This window comes from Notamacropus eugenii, chromosome 5 (assembly GCF_028372415.1).
Source record: "Notamacropus eugenii isolate mMacEug1 chromosome 5, mMacEug1.pri_v2, whole genome shotgun sequence".
In the NCBI taxonomy this organism is placed as follows: domain Eukaryota; kingdom Metazoa; phylum Chordata; class Mammalia; order Diprotodontia; family Macropodidae; genus Notamacropus; species Notamacropus eugenii.
This window is the reverse complement of record NC_092876.1, coordinates 131,991,667-132,009,706: the sequence shown is the minus strand read 5'-3', so window position 1 is coordinate 132,009,706 and position 18,040 is coordinate 131,991,667. Positions and strand designations below refer to the sequence as shown.

General features: G+C 48.1%; 1 protein-coding gene across 2 annotated transcripts in view; it reads left to right on the top strand.

Annotated features, from left to right (window-relative positions):
* The window catches only part of RELT (RELT TNF receptor), a 54,560-nt gene that overhangs the window by 24,627 nt on the left and 11,893 nt on the right, over window positions 1–18,040 (top strand). Inside the window, exons 2-6 of one of the 2 annotated variants that reach the window (XM_072610928.1) lie at window positions 7,898–7,974; window positions 9,121–9,293; window positions 10,536–10,649; window positions 11,165–11,343; window positions 12,777–12,856. In XM_072610928.1, the coding sequence (XP_072467029.1) occupies window positions 9,270–9,293; window positions 10,536–10,649; window positions 11,165–11,343; window positions 12,777–12,856 (397 nt within the window). In that variant the 5' untranslated portion in view covers window positions 7,898–7,974; window positions 9,121–9,269. The remainder of the gene's footprint in view (window positions 1–7,897; window positions 7,975–9,120; window positions 9,294–10,535; window positions 10,650–11,164; window positions 11,344–12,776; window positions 12,857–18,040) is intronic. The other variant, XM_072610929.1, reaches the window with a different exon arrangement.

Genomic DNA, 18,040 nt, shown 5'->3' with positions numbered 1-18,040 from the left:
CTATCAATGACACCGGGTCCTTCAAGATGATGGGAGATACAGGAAGCTGAAGAAAGAAGAAGTGGGGGTGGGGTGCTGAGTTCTCAAACTGCTTCCTCTTTCTAGACTGGACTCCTCCTACTGGCTCCCTATGTGAACTTAGACAAGTTCCTTCCCCTTTCGGCACCTCAGTTTCTTCCTCTGCAAAATGATGAGGCTGGACTAGACGTTCCTGCTCTGTTAGATGGAACCAATGCTACAAACCCGTGGATTCCTAATCTATCTTCGTTTATGTTTATTCATTCCTTATTTCCTATATTTATTCCTTATATGCATTTATTTATATATTCCTTATTTATATTCCTATATTTACTTATAACATTAAAAAATTTTTTGAATTCCAAATGCCTTCCCTCCAGCCCCTCTCCGCCCATTGAGAAGGCAAGCAATTTGATGCCCATTCCACATATGAAATCTTGTGAAATATTTTCATATTAGCCACATTGCTCCCCACCCGCAAAGAAGGAAAAGGAAAGTAAGTAAAAAAGTGTGCTTTAATTGGCACCCAGAAGTCATTAGTTCTATTGCTGGAGGTGGATAGCATTTTTCATCATGAGACCTTTGGAATTGTTTTGGATTGTGTTGATCAGGGTAACCAAGTCTTTGACAGTCAATCGTTGTTACAAGGTTGTTGTTACTGTGTACAATATTCTCCTCGTTCTGCTCACTTTGCTTTGTATCAGTTTATGTAAGTCTTCCCAGGTTTTTCTGAAACCATCCCTGGAGAGACTTCTTGGACCAGTCACATGGCCTCGTTGGGCCTCAGTTTCCCCCTCTGTAAAATGAAGGAGTTGAACTAAAATCACCTCTATGGTCCCTTCCTGTCCTAGATCTGTGATCTCATGATTCCTCTTATTTCTTGAAGGTAGAAACAGAGGCCAAGAAAGGAAGAATCTTGCCCATGGTCCCAAAGTGAGTCAGTGGCAGACCCAGGACTAGAGCCCTGGTATCCTGATTCCCCATTACCATCACCACTACAAGTCTGGGACTCTGTTGCCTCATTTGTTGAAGCATTGGAAGACGAAATATGAGGCTCAATTCAATTCAACAAATATTTATTAATAGCTTATTAATGGTGCTTTGAGCTAGGGAGATACATAGTTTGAATATGATATAGTCCCTACCCTTAAGGAGCCATCAGTCTTGGAGGAGTTTAAGATGCCAATACAAAAAACTGAAATCTACAATGCTATATGATAAGATTGCCTAACAGACGTGTTGACAAAGTGCTCTGTGAGGTCATAGGATTATAGAATTAGATTTAGGCTTTAGAACAGAGAGCACTGCAAGTCAGAGCTGAGAAGGGCCTTAGATATCTCTTCCAACTCTATTTGGAGATGAGGAACTTGAGGTTCAGATTCCACATAGGCACATACTAAGTGGTAATGGGAGGATTCTTAATTCAAATTCACTCTGTCACTAGAAGATCACAGAAGGTGTCCTGGGGGAGGTAGCATTTAAGTTGGATTTAAAAGAGAGGTTGGAATTGAGAAGGTGCAAAAGGGGAAAGAGGATATTCCAGGCATCACGAACAGAATTATGGAAGCAGGAACATAGAGAGAAAGCTTGGAGGACCTAGAACGGTTTAGTTTAATTCAACTATATAATTCCTGGAGGGGAATAGTATGAGAGAAAGCTGGAAAGTTAGGGTGGCATTTGATTGTGGAGAGCCCTCTCTCACTCTTCCTGCTCTTCAGAGGACACTTTTTGGGGCCATGTGCCATAAACCTACGTGGTGCTTAGGAGAAAGGAACAGTGATCTAGCTAACCCCAAACATTGGGTAATCAGCAAATGACTTCTGGCTTTCTTGCAGAACACTTGTGTGTTTGGCGGGGGCAGCACATATCTTCTTCCACACAAGCGATTGCTAGGCCCTTCAGGCCCAATGAGGTAGTAGTACCTGGGGCTCTGACTGCTCAACCCTCCTTCCCTCCTCCCTCCTTCAAGGGCTTTCATTTCCTTCCTCCTCCTTTTTTCAGAAGTTTAAAATCTCCACCCAGTTCCTACAGGAGAAAGCTATCTGGATTGGGGAGGGAGGGTGCCAAGCTAACTCTGGAAACCTGGGAGCTGCCCTGACCAGAGGTAAACCATCCCAGAATCTCAGAGCTGGAAGGAACCTGAGACACCATCTGGTGTCCCAGCTCCCATTTTGAGGAGGGGGGCGAAACAGAGCAAGGGACATGACTAGGGTCACATAGTCAGTGACAGAGTCCTCTGAGGCAGGCAGCAGGAAAAGGAGCAATGGGAAAAGGGCTAGATTTTGAACCAGACTACATTCTATCATTCGCTAATTGTAAGATCTTAGTCAGACTGGAATCACCTCTAACGTTCCTCTTGAACCTTCCTATGAGGTAGAAATGAAGGCTACGAGAGGAAGGGGCTTGCCTATGGTCCCAAAGTAAGTCAGTGGCAGATCTAGGACTAGAATCCTGGTTTTCTGAACTGCCCCTCCACCCCCCAAGTCCAGGACTCTCCTGCCTCACTTGTTGAAATATTGGAAGATGATGAATGTGTGTGTGTGTGTGTCTGTGTGTGTGTATGTGTTCATCCTTCGTTGCCAAAGAAGACCATACCATCAGAGAAATGGTGACATGACTTGCACTTGACTTTGTTTTGAGTGAGGGAGGGCTGTTGTGCAGGTCACCAGCCACACTTCTCCTCCAGAGCCGTCTGGATCCAATGACCAGATATTCATCAGGATGATTGGAGATGACCCAGGATGAGGCAGTTGGGGTTAAGTGACTTGCCCAAGGTCACACAGCTAGTGAGTGTCCAGTGTCTGAGGTGAGGTTTGAGCTCAGGTCCTCCTGACTCCTGCACTGGTGCTCTATCCACTGCACCACCTAGCTGCCCAGAAGGTGATGAATGTGGAACTCAATCCAACAACTCTTAATGGCCTTATTTGTAGTCTAAGCCTCAGTTTCCTCATCTACAAAATAAAGAGGCTTAGACTACAGCCTTAGAATTTACTTCCAGCTCTAGACCTATGATCCTCTGATCTCTACGATGTGTTCATTAAACTTTTGCTTGTAGAGCTCTAGTTGTAGGGACCTCGGTACCTTATGGGACTGCCCATTTTACTTTTCCACTAGTGACTCCTAGGAACGTTTTCCATGCACTGGACACTGCCTGTCCACAGTTGTTCCCCCCACACGCCTTGTTTCCAGCCCTGTGCTGTGATACTCAACATCTCCAGTTTATCCAAATGATAACCTTCATTAGGCCATAGCTTCTATACCTTTCCCATAATGGTTACCCTGGTAACTGGCCTTGCTTTCGTTGGTCAGTGACCTTCCTAAAATATGGATCCAATGTTCTAGATATGAGTCTAGGGCAATCCCTAACCCCTTCTCCAAATGTACTTTATGTAGAAACGGACACTTATAGGTGGCATATTAACGTAAAAAACCACAAGTTAACATTACCCGTGTTGTATTTCTATTTGCTTAATTTTGTGTTTTGTTATTGTATTGTATCATTATTATCTTGTATTCTTAGTTTACCTGTTTTGTTAAACATTCCCCAACTATAGTTTAACCTGGTTCTGGACACACTAGGGAGTTTTGCAGGCCCCAAACCTGACACCTCTGGGGAACTTGGGTTCCAGTTCTTTGCCACTAACTTACTGTGTAAGCCTGAGCCGACCCCTTCTCCTGGTGGGGCCCCAGAATCCTCCTTTGGAAAGCATCAGGGTTGAAGTAAATGATTCCTCAGTCCCCTTTCCACTCTAATCCTGGCTTTATGCAGGATCTTTCCTACCAGAATCCCTGTCTTCTCCCAGAAAATACCTGACCTTTTCTCATAGAGACTCTCTAGTCTGAGGGAAAGTCATGACCCCATCAGTCTATCAGTCAGTTGACAAGCATTTTTTAAGCACCTCTTATGTGCCAAATACTGGGAATACAAAGACAAAATTGAGAAAGTGCCCCTCCCCTTAAGGAACTTCCATTTTGGGAGCATAGGGAATTCATATATATCAATATGTGTTTATACAATATATTTATACATACAAAATATATATTGTGTGTATGTATACATACACTATATTTATCAAAGTATTGTATATGTTTTCTACAATGTAAAAACATACTATATACAATATCTGTACAATATACAATGTAAAAAATTACAGGATGTATTTTTTTGAGGGGGGAGGCCCTTCGTGTTGGGGAAGGGATTGTTGGAGCACAGTTGAAGGAAGGCCTTCTCAGAGTCAGAGGTGAGATTTGAGAGCGCAAAGAAGAGAGGACTGAGTAGAAGGTACATCTGGGATAACATTTCTCTGGGGAGGGTTTGAAGGGGGTCCAGAAGGGTCTGGCTCATTTCAAAGGGGAGGGGAAGGCCTTGATGAGGCCTCCTCCCTCAAGTGTGCGATCCCTGGGATTTCTTTGCCCAGATAGCATCTGAGACTTCTGAACCAGGGGTCTGTGGAGATTAAAGGAGGGTGGCTGAACAGCCAGGAGTTTTGCAAATAGCCCAGTTGGTCCTAAGAATGATTCTAAGGTCTAGTAGCCAAGATAGCTCACAGCTGCAGGCTCCAGGCTCTGAGAAAATCCAAAACTCTCCTGGTGTTAACCTTGAGGTCTTGCAGAGAGGCTTTGGGAGCCAGTCTGCAGGCTTTATATAAAGTATAGAACTCTGCACCCAGTAGCTACAGGCACAGACCAGGAGGGCACTGGTGTTTGACGTGGACAAAAGCCCCATCCTGGGTGGGGGAGTAGAACATGAGGCTTCATTAGGCAGGAAGTGTGGGCTGGGATAGTTAGGGTAAGATGATCAGAATAAGTGAGGCAGACTGTGGCCATAAATACATATTTAGAACCTAATTAAAAAGCTCCAGGTGGGTAGGTCTCTGTTTATAGTCTCTGTGGCCTTTGGAGCCATAGTTTTCCCTTAGGAAGTCCTTTCTAGAGTCTAACCTCAGTCCTTCCTGTTGTGTTTGGGGACTGGAGTAGAAGCAGCTCCCTCTACTTTTGCCTCCCAGATTTAGGCAGGGAGTGAGGAAGGTAGAATCTGACTTCAGCTGGCATCTGGAAAAACCTCCTTGGGGATTGGGCTGGTCTCCCTCCCCCTTCCACCACGAGGTGTAACCTGAACCACAGGCCAGGCCTGGGTGCTTGTGGAGCCTGGCTGGGACAATGAAGGATCAAGTTGCCTCCTGGCTCAGTTTTTCCAGCTGACGTTCCTTCACTTGGTTTGGGGGTGGGGAGGTTGGAGGTCACCTGAGGCAGTCAGGAGACCCTGGAGGAAGGAGCCCAAGCTTTGAAGAGGAGGGCATGACCCCCATAAGCTCCGGGGCCTGGAAGGGAGCCAACTCTTATATTGGAGGCTGGGGTATGAAGGTCCAGATTGATGAAGGGACTTGTTGAAGGGACTGCTGAAAAGTGGTAGGGATACACTTTGGGTCACACAACAGAACCAGGCTTCTAGTCAAATCTTCTGACTCCAAATCTAGGCTGCTTCACTTTCATCATACTACCATCCCCTTCTGCCCCTGTCCTGGGAGCCTGCACTCCAGCTGTAGGCCTGGCTGTCAAACAACTAGGACAGCGTGAACTAATCATAGATAAACAAGGAGACTCTTCTTCCTCATCCGTGAATAAAAGATCCAGAGACACTCAGGGCCAGAGACAGAGGACAGAGCTTGTCAGAGTTGGAAGAGACTTTGGAGCTTATCTAGTCAAGCCCGTAACTAGGACAGAGCCACTGGGGCTTTGTCCTAGGGTGCCAAAATTCAAAGAATGATAATAGCAGCTTAGGACCTAGTTAGAAAGAATAATTAGTTAAAACTAGATTGTGTGTTTCCTCTCTGCTGCACGCCAGGTAAGCTTTCTAACTTGACTTGGCTCCTCAACCCCAGTGGTGGCTTCCCTGACAGTGACCTTGAGAATATCTCTGGGTGACCACACCCCAGATAACTGCTCCTTAGTCTAGCTCTACTCCACCCACCCCCCCTGAAGCGACCTCAGTAGTTCTCAACTTTGAGATGTCCTACGGTCTTCTCTTTCCCCTTGCATTTCATATCTCCTACTACAATTACAAAAATGTTTAGTTATAGTTTCTGGCATACAGTAAGTGCTTAAGAGATGTTCTATCTGTATCATCTATCTCCATCTAGTTATCACAGGATCATAGATTTAGAGCTGGGTGGGATTTTAGAGATCTTTGAGCCCAACCACGTCATTTTATAGATAAGGAAAATGAGGTCCATGGGGGTAAGTTACTTGTCCAGGATCACACAGTTATTAATCACCTGGAGATTCAAACCTGGACCTTCCTAACTCCAAGTCAAACATCTCTCTACTATCCCATGATGCCTTATGGTTCTATGTTTAGCCCCCACTTCCCTATGTTGCAGTGGGGAAACTGAGGCCCAGAGAGTGGGAGTGATTTGCTTAGGATGACTATGATATTGACTCAGTAGCAGGCCTGGAGCTCAAACATGGCTCTTTTCGAGGCCCTGAGAGTTGTTTGGAGGATAGCTGGGGACTCAGCCAGGATGATGGCTCAATTGCAGTCATCAGTTTGTCTGGTTGCTTCCCTGCCTCTTCTGTGTATCTTCCTCGGTACCCCTGTCCCTTCTTGTCATTAAGACTGTTCACTTTGGAGCCAGACCCCATTCTACCACCAATCTTCCCAGTCCTTCATTTCCAGGAAAGCAACTGAGATCATGACCAAAAGGAGCTCTGGACAAAGAGTCATCCTTCAGAGGAAGAGAGAGAGGTTGGGGGCGGGGGGGAAGGGGATGTATTCCAAGTCACAGCAAGTCACAGTCACAGTGGCATGGGAGCTTTGGTTGTTATTCAGTCATGTCCAACTCCAACTTTTTGTGACCCCATTTGGGATTTTCGTGATTGAGATACTGGAGTGGTTCACTATTTCCTTCTGGAGCTTATTTTACCAATGAGGAAACTGAGGCAGTCAGGGCTAAGTGACTTGTCCAGGGTCCCTCAGCTGGTCAGTGAGGCTGGATTAGAACTCAAGTCTTCATGACTCTAGGCAGGGTGTGCCATCCACATTGCCACCTAGCTGACCAGGATAGCTTAAGGCTGACCAAACAAGATGGCGCATGCAAATCACTTGGCAAATTTGAAAGCACTATATGAAGGACTCTTAATCTGGGGTCTGTGAACTTGTGTTTTTTATAATGTTATATATAGATTTAATATATTAATATTAATTTAATATCTTGATACAATATATTAATAATGAGTATAATTTATATTTTAATATTATTACTAATTGCATTTCAATATAATTAGTTTCCTTTATAATCCAATGGATTTTGTTTTATGAATTTAAAAACCTTCTGCGGAGTCCATAGGCTGCCTCAGGCTGCCAGAGGAGTCCAGTAATACAAATGTTTTAGAATTGCTGGGCCATATAAATGATTGCTGTGATTGTCATTACCATCTGTCAAATGAGGGGTTTGGCCTAGACAGACAGCCTCTGAGGTCCCTTCCAACCCTGATCCTGTGATCTGTTCCAACCCCCTTATTTGACAGAAGGGGAAACTGAAGCCCAGAGAGGGGAAGGCTCTTGCCCCAGGTAGCACAGCCAGTGAGTGACAGGGCCCAACCTGGAACCAGGACCTTCAGGATCTCCAGGACCTTGGCACTGACTTCTCCAACACACCCTACTGCCTCCTCTCACCAGACTTGTTACAGATTTAGAGCTGGAGAGGGCCTTGAGAGATCATCTGGTGAGCAGGCAAGAGGCCCGGAGGAAGAAACAGACTTACTCGGAGTCATGCCGCTGCAATGTGAACCTTGTTGCCTCAGGTGGACAGGTGGGCTTCCTTCTTCCCTGACTGCATGTGCCTGCCCTGATTCCCAGCTTCCTCTCCTCTCTCCTCAGGTCAGCCAGCCCAGCCCCAGGGTATTCTGAGAATGAAGTGGCAGAGACTGTGCTGGTCCCTTACCTGCTTCCTCACTGTAAGTTGGGGTGGGTGAAGCTGGGACCAGGGAAGGTCCTCCTATTGGACCTTCTGGTGGTTGAGGGCTGGGGGGGTATCCTGGGGGATTAGGGGATATCTCAGAGACCTTCTGCTCTGGCCTAGATCACTTAGCCATGCTCAGATCCCTGAATCTGCCCATGATAGTGGCATCAACTTTGAAGTTTTCTACATCCCTCCTACCCCCCTGTACTATGCCATCAAGAGTAAAGACTTTAAGAGGCCACAGATAGATGACCTCCTGAATATGGGTGATAGGTCCCCAGGCTGTGGCAGCCTCCTCCTTAACCTGCCTTTGTCTGACCTAAGGCCAGCTCAGTGATAGGCAGGGACATGGACAAGATGACACAGAGAGGTTTCCCAGGGCTTCTGTCCCTGTTGACTTGGGGCTCCTGTGGGCTGGACTGGGCTGGGCTGGGTTGGCAAGAAAGAGGAGGAGTCATGGAGGATAGTCAGCACTGGGAGGGCAAGGAGTGAGTAAAAGGAGCTTGGCCCTGGGATAAGAAAGATTATTTTTGAGGGTAGTTGCCTGTCTCTCATCCGGCCCTGGGAGCATCATATAGCATTGAATTAGGAGAAGAGAGATAGGATGAAGAGAAGAAAGAAAGAAGAAACTGAGGAAAGAAGGAGGAGAGAGAAGTATGGATTAGAACCTTAGACTCTCAAGCCTTTAGAATCTTAGAAATGGAGAGCTTTAGAACCGTACTGTTTTAAATCTTAAAGGTGTCTACTCATTAATGGAGACCAACCTTTCTGTTTTATGACAGAGGAAACTGAGGTCCAGAGGGGGGAGGGGAAAGAAATTGGATGAGAACTCAGGTCTTCTAACTCCCAGCCCAAGGCTCTCTTTATTATATGGAAAGGAGAAGAGGGAGGAAAGGAGAGAAAGAGTGAGGGGAGGGTGGGAGAGAGGGAGGGGGAGAGAGAGAGAGAAAGAGAGAGAGAGAGAGAGAGAGAGTGCACAGTGGAGGAGGAGACTCTGAGAAGTCTCTCAGTAGATCAGTCTTTCCCAGTCTCCCTTTTCCATAATCAAGGATGGGGTTGTCTTGGAAACACTGATGGAGAAGGGGGTTAGGTCCTCTCCTTCACCTGGGTACCTGGACTTTTGGGTTCTCTTATTCCCTAGCTTTGACTTCTCCTGTGAGAGTTCTTCTCTGAGATCACATGATCTGAGGAGAGTAAATGAGACACCCAAGAAATAGCCACTTACAACCAGGTGAGATGAACAAGTCCAAGTTAATGGCAGAGTAGATAGCATCCACACAGGCTGGAGGCATGCAAGGCACAACAGGAATCAGAGTGAGTAATAGGGTCATTCTGGGAAGGCTTAGGTTATTAGGGATGTCTGTAGGGGATGGGGTGTGTTAAGTCTGTCACCATGAATGGAATCCAAGACACTAAGGTCCAAAATCACAATTCCTGTTCATCTCTCACCTGTCTTCACAATATTATTTGTAAAGGACTTAGAGAGCCCTTTACAAAGGTGGCCCCATAAGGCAATGGGATGGGCAGGCATTGACCAGGCCAGTAATGGTGCTCAGCTTGGCCTCCCTTTACTGAAACTTGAGTCTGAGCAGTGGGGAGGGGCAGACTCTATTAGGACCCATAGTGTCCTGGGATTTCTTGAGACTTCCTGGCTTGGAGCCTCCTGTAAAGGCTGGGGTGTAGTCTCAGGTCTCAGGTAGATCAAATGGGATCTCTCTTGGGTCTTCTTGCCCAGCACTTGGCATCCCTGTATAAATGAGGAAAGTCCTAGGCTTTTGTCTGGAAGAGGTAGAAGCCTCAATGGGCCAAGGTGGTAGGAATGCAGGGCCCCAGGTTTCATCCATCTCTCCCTTCAAGAGTTATAGACTGACTGTGCTGGCAGGCCCTTAGAACATACTGCTAGAACTAAGTGGGCCTTAGAACATAGGATGCCAGATTTACCCAAAGCCACATGGACAGCAAGTTTTGGAGGTGAGATTTGAAACTAAGTCCTCTGACTCTAAAAATGGGGTTCTTTCTTCTTGCCCTACTGCTTGTTTGTGTAATTGTGGTCATAGATTCCCCCAGTTTATGGAGGGAATGGCATATTACTACTTTTCTTTTAAATGCCTTTGCTTTAAGGGGAAAAAAACCCAGAATGTCAGAGCTGGGGGGGGGGTCTTAGAACATAGAATATCAGAACTGGGAGGGGCCTGATAAGAGAAAGACAGAACTGGAAGAGAGGGGCTCTTAGAGATCATCTGGTTCAAGCCTCTTGTTTTACAAATTAGGAAACAGAACCAGAGTGGGGACAGACCTGCCCAGCTTAAGTTAATGGATCAGTGGCAGAGCTGAAACTAAGAGCTTGGTTCCTAGCCATCCAGCATTCTGGCTTCTGCACTACGCTCTCAGTCCTCACCCACTCCCCTTCCATTTTAGCACAAAGGATTCTGGGGGGAGGGCAGGGAAAATTGGTGGCAGCAACGCCTGCTGGGCATAGTCTGGGCATTGGATTGGTGCCTGCTCTCATCTCTGTGTCTGCTGGTGCCAGCCTCCCCTTCACCCCTTCTCTCTCAGCTACTCAGCGGGCATCAGTCGTCCTCCCTGTCCTGCCAGGACTCCGAGTACCAGACAGAGGCAGGCGATTGTGCTGTGTGCCCCGAGTGCCCACCGGGAGAGGAGCCCAATCAGGTAAGCCCCTGAATGGCTCCAAGGAGCACCTGCCCAGAAGGAGGAGATATGCATGACCCTTGTCCTCAAGGACCTCCTGCTTTGAAGGAGGGAGCTGTAAAGTTGGGGGGGTCTGAGAGGGGACATTTGGCACCTGTCCTCAGAGACCCTGGCCTAACCTGATGGACTGGAGAATGGCCAGGACTAATCTAAGATGGCTTCTTTGACAAGGTAGCCTTTTGGAAACTTGCATAAAGGTAGAAGGGATAGGGAATAGAGGGAGGGTAGCTTCTTGTGTCTGTGGGATGACTTTGACTACCTTTACTCTTCCTTCCTTTCTCTGCTCAAGCATGAAAACTTCATGAAGCTTCCCTGCTAGTGGCCACCTCCTAAAATTACCTTGTATTTATTTGAATATATGCATCCTACATTCAAATGTTGGTTCCTTGGGCAAAGAATTTTTTGTCTCTGTATCTTTAGTACCGGGCACATAGTAAGCGCTTAATAAATGCTTGTTGATTTATTTCCCCACTTAGGAATGTGGTTCTGGACTGGGACTGGGTACTGTGTGCCGTGCCTGCAGGCCAGGCACCTTTTCGACCAGCCTGGGACGAAGCCCCTGCCTGCCCCACACTGGCTGTGCCCAGCTGAGGAGGGCCGAAGCCCAGGTGGGGACCACAACCATCGATGCTCGGTGTGGCGGCTGCATTTCAGGGTGAGCATCTTCTCAGCTCTGGAGTTGAGAAGGGTATTGATCCTCAACCCAGGGCCACTGGGTTAGGGGAAGAAAGGTTCCTTCCCTCATTGGGAGGCATCATTTGTTGTGTTGGAAAGGAAAAAGAATCTTCTGTTCAGAGTTGGGACATCTGGGTCTGTGTGACTCTGGCCGAGGCCCTTTCCCACTCCCGGCCTCAGTTTCCTTATCAGTAAAATTAGGATATTGGACTAGAATCATGGGCGGTGAATCTGCAACCTTGAGGGCCCATGGGGCCTTCTAGGTCCTTTTGACTAAGTCCAAGTTTTGCAGAAGAAATCCTTTTATTAAGGGGATTTGTTCTGTGAAGTTTGGATTCAGTCAGAGCAACACACTTGAGGACCTGGAGGGCCACATGTGACCTCGAGGTTGCAGGTTCCCCACCCCTGAACTGGATGATCTCTCTCTGGTTGTCCTGGTATCCTGATGTGTTCTAAGGCCCCTTCCAGATCTGATATCCTTGCTTCTCTGCTCTAAGATTCTTTCATGTTTGGACATTCCCTGTTCTATGGGTCACATCTCTCAAACGCATTGGTTTCAGAAGGAAAGAGGAAATCTCAGTGACTTAGATATTGCTCCATTCCGATCTCCATTAGGCATCGGGGAAAAAAGGCAAGACTGGGACGGAATGAAGGATTTGGGACTATCTTGGAGCCTCCAGCCCTACTCCGGGCGACCGCTTCTCCCCTCGGTGGGAACCAAGGCCCAGGGAAGGTGCAGAAGTCTGCCCAGGCCATCCAGCCAAACTGGGAACAAAAGCCCAGGAATTCTAACTCCTACCATGTGCCTCTGAAGGGCCTCGATGCCCCAGTCTGGCCATGGTGGAGTAGTCATTTTTTTGTTGGAAATACTCATGGTGCCATCTCTAAGGTTGCTTTAATGGTTTATAAAGTTCTTCTCCCACATCGGTCCCATTTCCTCATTCTTATCCCTGTTTCAGAGATGGGGCTAGTAAGATTCAGAGATGGGAAGTGATTTCACAGCACCACTGGCTTAGAAAGGGACCCCAAAAGGACCTCAAAGATGAACTAATCCAACCCCTGCTGGATAGAAATTTCCCTTTTTAGCTGTCTTGGTCTCAGAAACTCTCTCTCCAGAAACAGGGAAAGACTTAAATTTTAATAGATTTTTTTAGGGATGGTAGAATGACTCAAATGACTCACTTAGCTAATACTAAATCTGTTAAATCTATTTCTCTCCAGAAACTCACTCTCTGGACAGTTTATTCCACTTCTGGTTTTGTTAAAGCACCCTGGGGTGGGGTAGAAGTCTCTGGGAAGCAGAGGGTGAGAATGGGAGGTCCTAGGGGTTCACATAAGGGGTAGGTCAGAGGGGACTGCTGGGTTAGAGTTGGGGATGTGGAGCTGACTCTAGCCACCTTTGTTTTCCTGCAGGTTTTATGACCCCAGAAGGCACCCAGACACTGAGTGCAAGCCTTGTTCTCAGGCACCTATGGGCACAGCTGGCTGTGAGGGTGAGTGTGAGGTTAGCATGGCGGGTGTTGCGGGGGGAGAGTGAATGAGGGAGAAGTGGAAGCAGAACAAGAGAAGCAGAGAGATAAAGAAAAGGAGAAACAGAGGGAGAGAAATTAGGGAGAGAAACTGAGAGACACAGCTTAGTGTTTTATAAATGGTTGCTGATTGATTGAGGGTGAGAGAGATGAAGATAGAAAGGTGGAGACAGGAAGAGAGTGAGACAAGTAACACAAACCAACAAAACCAAGGAGAGGGAAGATGAGCGAGTGTGTATGTGTGTGGTGTGTGTGTGAGTGTGTGTGTGAGATGTTTGTGTGGTGTGTGTGTGTGAGATATGTGTGTGGTGTGTGTAAGGTGTGTGTGTGTGAGGTATGTGTGTGTGTGAGATGTGTGTGTGATGTGTGGTATGTGTGTGAGGTGTGTGTGTGTGAGGTGTGTGTGGCATGGGTGTGTATGTGGTGTGTGTGAGGTGTGTGTGTGTGAGGTGTGTGTGTGTGAGTGTGTGTGAGATGTGTGTGTGGTGTGTGTAAGGTGTGTGGTGTGTGGTATGTGTGTGAGGTGTGTGTGGTATGTGTGTGAGGTGTGTGTGTGTGTGTGAGGTGTGTGTGTGGTATGGGTGTGTGTGTGTGGTGTGTGTGTAAGGTGTGTGGTGTGGGTGTGTGTGAGGTGTGTGTGAGGTGTGGGTGGTGTGGGGGTGTGTGTGTGTGCATGTGGTGTGTGTGTGGTGTGTGTGTGAAGTGTGTGTGTGTGAGGTATGTGTGTGTGTGTGTGTGGTATGGGTGTGGGTGTGTGGTGTGTGTGTGAGGTGTGTGTGAGGTGTGGGTGTGTGTCTGGTGTGTGTGTGTGGTATGTATGTGTGGTGTGTGTGTGTGTGAGTGAGATGTGTGTGTGGTGTGGGTGGGTGTGAGGTGTGTATGTGTGTGTGTGTGAGGTGTGTGTGTGTGGTGTGTGTGTGAGGTGTGTGTGGTGTGTGTGTGGTGTGTGTATGTCTGGTGTGTGTATGTGGTGTGGGTGTGGTGTGTGTGTGAGGTGTGTGTGTGTGTATGGTATGGGTGTGTGTGTGGTGTGTGTAAGGTGTGTGGTATGTGTGTGAGGTGTGTGTGATATGTGTGTGTGAGGTGTGTGTGTGTGAGGTGTGTGTGGTGTGGGTGTGTGTCTGGTGTGTGTGTGGTGTGTGTGTGTGGTGTGTGTGAAGTGTGTGTGTGTGAGATGTGTGTGTGGTATGGGTGTGTGTGTGTGGTATGTGTAAGGTGTGTGGTGTGTGAGGTGTGTGTGTGTGGTGTGTGTGTGAAGTGTGTGTGGTGTGGGTGTGTGTCTGGTGTGGGTGTGGTATGTGTGTGTGTGTCTGGTGTGTGTGTGAGGTGTGTGTGTGTGAGGTGTGTGTGTGTGGTATGTGTGGGTGTGTGGTGTGGGTGTGTGTGTGGTGTGTGTGTGGTATGTGTGTGTGTGTGGTGTGTGTGTGTGGTGTGTGTGTGTGAGGTGTGGGTGTGTGTGTGGTATGTGTGGGTGTGTGGTGTGGGTGTGGGTGTGGTGTGGGTGTGGTATGGGTGTATATGTGGTGTGTGTGTGTATGGTGGTGTGTGTGTGAGGTGTGGGTGTGGGTGTGTGTGGTGTGTGTGAGGTGTGTGTGGTGGGTGTGTTTGAAGTGTGTGTGTGAGGTGTGTGTGGTGTGTGTGTGGTGTGGGGGGTGTGGTGTGTGTGAGGTGTGTGTGGTGTGTGAAATGTGTATTCTGGTGTGTGTGTGGTGTGTGAAGTGTGTATGTGTGGGAGGTGTGTGTGTGTGTGGTGTGTGTGTATTGTGTGGGTGTGGGGGTGTGTGGTGTGGGTGTATGTGTGAGATGTGTGTGAGGTGTGTATGTGTGTGTGTGGTGTGTGTGTGAGGTATGTATGTGTGCGTGAGGTGTGTGTGTGTGAGGTGTGTATGTGTGCATGTGGTGTGTGTGTGAGATGTGTGTGTGTGTGTTGTGGGTGTGTGTATGAGATGTGTGTGAGGTGTGTATGTGTGAGAGGTGTGTGTGTGTGAGGTATGTATGTGTGCATGTGGTATGTGTGAGGTGTGTGTGGTGTATGTGTATGTGTGTTGTGTGTGTGAGGTGTGTGTGGTGTGTGTATGTGTGTGGTGTGTGTGGTGTGTGTGGTGTATGAAGTGTGTATTGTGGTGTGTGTGTGTGGTGTGTGAAGTGTGTATGTGTGTGTGGGGTGTGTGTGTGGTGTGTGTGTATGGTATGGGTGTGGGTGGGTGTGGGTGTGGGTGTGAGATGTGTGTGAGGTGCATGTGAGGTGTGTATGTGTGCATGTGGTGTGTGTGTGTGAGGTGTGTATGTGTGCGTGTGGTGTGTGTACGAGGTGTGTGTGTGTGTGTGTGTGTGTGTGTGTGTGTGTGAAAAGACAGAGACAGGCAGACCATGGGTCTAGGATGCCAAGAGAGACCCAGCTGAAGATACTGAGACAAAGTGAGAGACAGAAAAGGAGTAAAGTGAGGAAAGCAGGAGACACTTAGAGAGGGAGGTGGGGGAGAGGCAAGCATGGAGAGATTCGGAGACAGAGAAGAGACAGAGTTTGAGACTGCAAGAGAGAAATGCAGAGAGATTAGATGGAAAGAGACAGACGTGTGAGCGATGAGGACAAGGACAGAAAGGAAGTGAAGAGTGATGGCTGTGGGGGGAGGTGTGGGACAGGCAGGTACGGCGAGGCAGACCAGGTGGGTAAGATGAAGAAGATGGAGAGGGTGACAGGGAAAGAAAACATATTCACCATGCTGAAAGTACAGAAAGATAAAAACAGAGGCTGAAAAAGCAGAAGGAAGAAGGGAGAGCCAGACAGGGGGGAGAGAGAGAAAAGGGGATGGAGACAGGGAGTGATGGAGAGACTGAGACTGCAGAGGAGATGTTAGAGGAAAGGGCAATAGAGAAACAGAGGCCATTGTCCTGCAGGCGCGCAGTCCCCTCCTCTTTTCCTTCCCCCTCTCCCAAGCTCTGAAGAGAGAGAGCCCTACCCAGGGCTGATGCTGACCCACTTTCAGCTCCTGAATATGCTGACTCTCCCTACTATCCTTGGGGGGCAGAAATTGGAAGACAGTCAGGGCTGAGACAGCAGTTTCCTCTTCTACGACTGAGGCATGTCCCCGGGGGAAGAGGGGGCCGTAAATGAGCTAGGTACAGAGAGGCAGGATGGGCTGTGGAAGGAACCCTGGGCTGAGGAGCAGGAGACTTGAAAATCCTTGCTCAGCTAGTAACTGACTGTGTGACCTTGAGCAAATTTCTTCTCCCCCACCTCTACCCTATGGGCCTCAGTTTCCCTGTCTGTAAAATGAGGGTGTTTGGATTCAGGTTTCTGATGACCCCTCCTAGCATTCATGTTACATAGTCCTAGGATAAATTTGTGTCTCTGATGCCTCCTCTATTTAGAGGTCTTAGATGTAGAGGGGGATAGTGCCCAAGGTCACACCAGCAGGATGGCGCACTGAACTAGAACCCAGGACGTAGGAGGATCACTTATCCCCTCCATGGGGTAAGGACCTGCCTCTGCAAGCCCCTAAGGTATCACCACCCCCACCACCCCACCCCCACCGCCCCCAGTCAGTGACTGACAGAGACAGTCACTGCCTGTTGAATGTCTGGCCTGTGACTTCCTCAAGCTATGTTGGTCATGTTCAGCTAGCTCTGTGTCCCCTGAACTTTATGAAACAAAGTGAGGTCAGGTGGCTGTGCTGCTGACTGAGGCCCCTCGGACACATCCCCTCCCCAGGGACCAGCCCTCACTATCCTACCCACATGCAAACAGGACACACAGGTCAATAGAAGCCTGGAGCCTCTCACATATGCATAGTCATATGTGCATAAGCAGCACCACACACAGATGAACCCAAGCAGCCTAAAGAGTGGTCGGAACATTAATCTTGGCATCCAAGGCCCTGGATTTCAATCCTGGCTCAGAGAGTTATTTGCTTAGTGGCCAAGTGGGGCCATCCATGTGCGCACACACGCGCGCACACACACACACACACACACACACACACACACACACACACACACATACTCATTCACTCTCCTTTCTCCGTCTTTTACCTGCTGAGTCACCCTCAGTGACTACCACCCTGAATCAGAGCCCAGAGCCTGATGGAGTGAGGAAAATAGGGACATGTGGACCCACAGAGGGTGTGTGTGTGTGTGTGTGTGTGTGTGTGTGTGTGTGTGTGTGTGTGTGTGTGTGTGTGTGTGTGTGTGTGTGTGTGTGAGATTTAAAGACATTTCTCTGTAGTGGGGGGGGGTGAGGTGGGAAGAGTGGATGTATTTGTGTGAGAACATTGGGCTGGGGGTTCTAATTCCACCTCTGCCACTGATTTACTTGGTGATATTTTCCCCCATATGTCAAATGGGGCAGGAGAGGATTGGCTACACAAGCCGCTTGGTCTCTTGGAGCTTCTAACATTTTGTAACATCGTTTGTGTCTCTGAGCACAAGGAGATTTATTGAAATCAAGACTCATTTAGATATGCCATGGAACATACCCTGTGCCCTTACTGTGGGACACAGGCCCCTTCTCCACGTCTAGGTGGGTCCCTCTCCTCTAACACAACAATGACAAGGGGTCTTAGGAAGAGGCTGACAAGCCCCTTGAAAAGGTGGCTCAGGGAAAGGGTAGGAGGACAGAAGAACTTCTGGGAGACACCAAGGGGTGACTGAGAGGGAAGAAGTGTAGGGGCAGGGGTGGGATAGGAGGGTCACTACCCCTGGGAGAGGCAGAGGTGGGGTGGTGCCCCTCCGAGCAGTCTGGGCTGTTCTTGGGCTAGTGTCCCATCTCAGTAACTTGGGTTTCTCTGTCTTTGATTCCCCATACCTCCTGATCCTCTGCGCTTCTCTTTCTGTTCTCTCTCTCTCTCTCTCTATCTCTCTCTCTCTCTCTCTCTCTCTCTCTCTCTCCTCTCCCCTCTCTTTCTCTCTTTATCTCCTCTCTCCCCTTTTCTTTCTCCACTTTCTCTCTTCTGTCTCTCTCTCTCTCCCCTTTTTTTCTCTCTTGTTTCTCTTTTTCTCCTCTTCTGTCTTCATTCTTTTATCTCCTTTGTGTCCCCTCTTTTTCTTTCTCCTCTCTTTTTCTGTCTTCTCTTCTACCTCCTCTCTCTCCCCTCTCTTCTCCTCTTTTTTTCTTTCAACTATCTCCATCTCTCTTTCATCTCCTGTCTC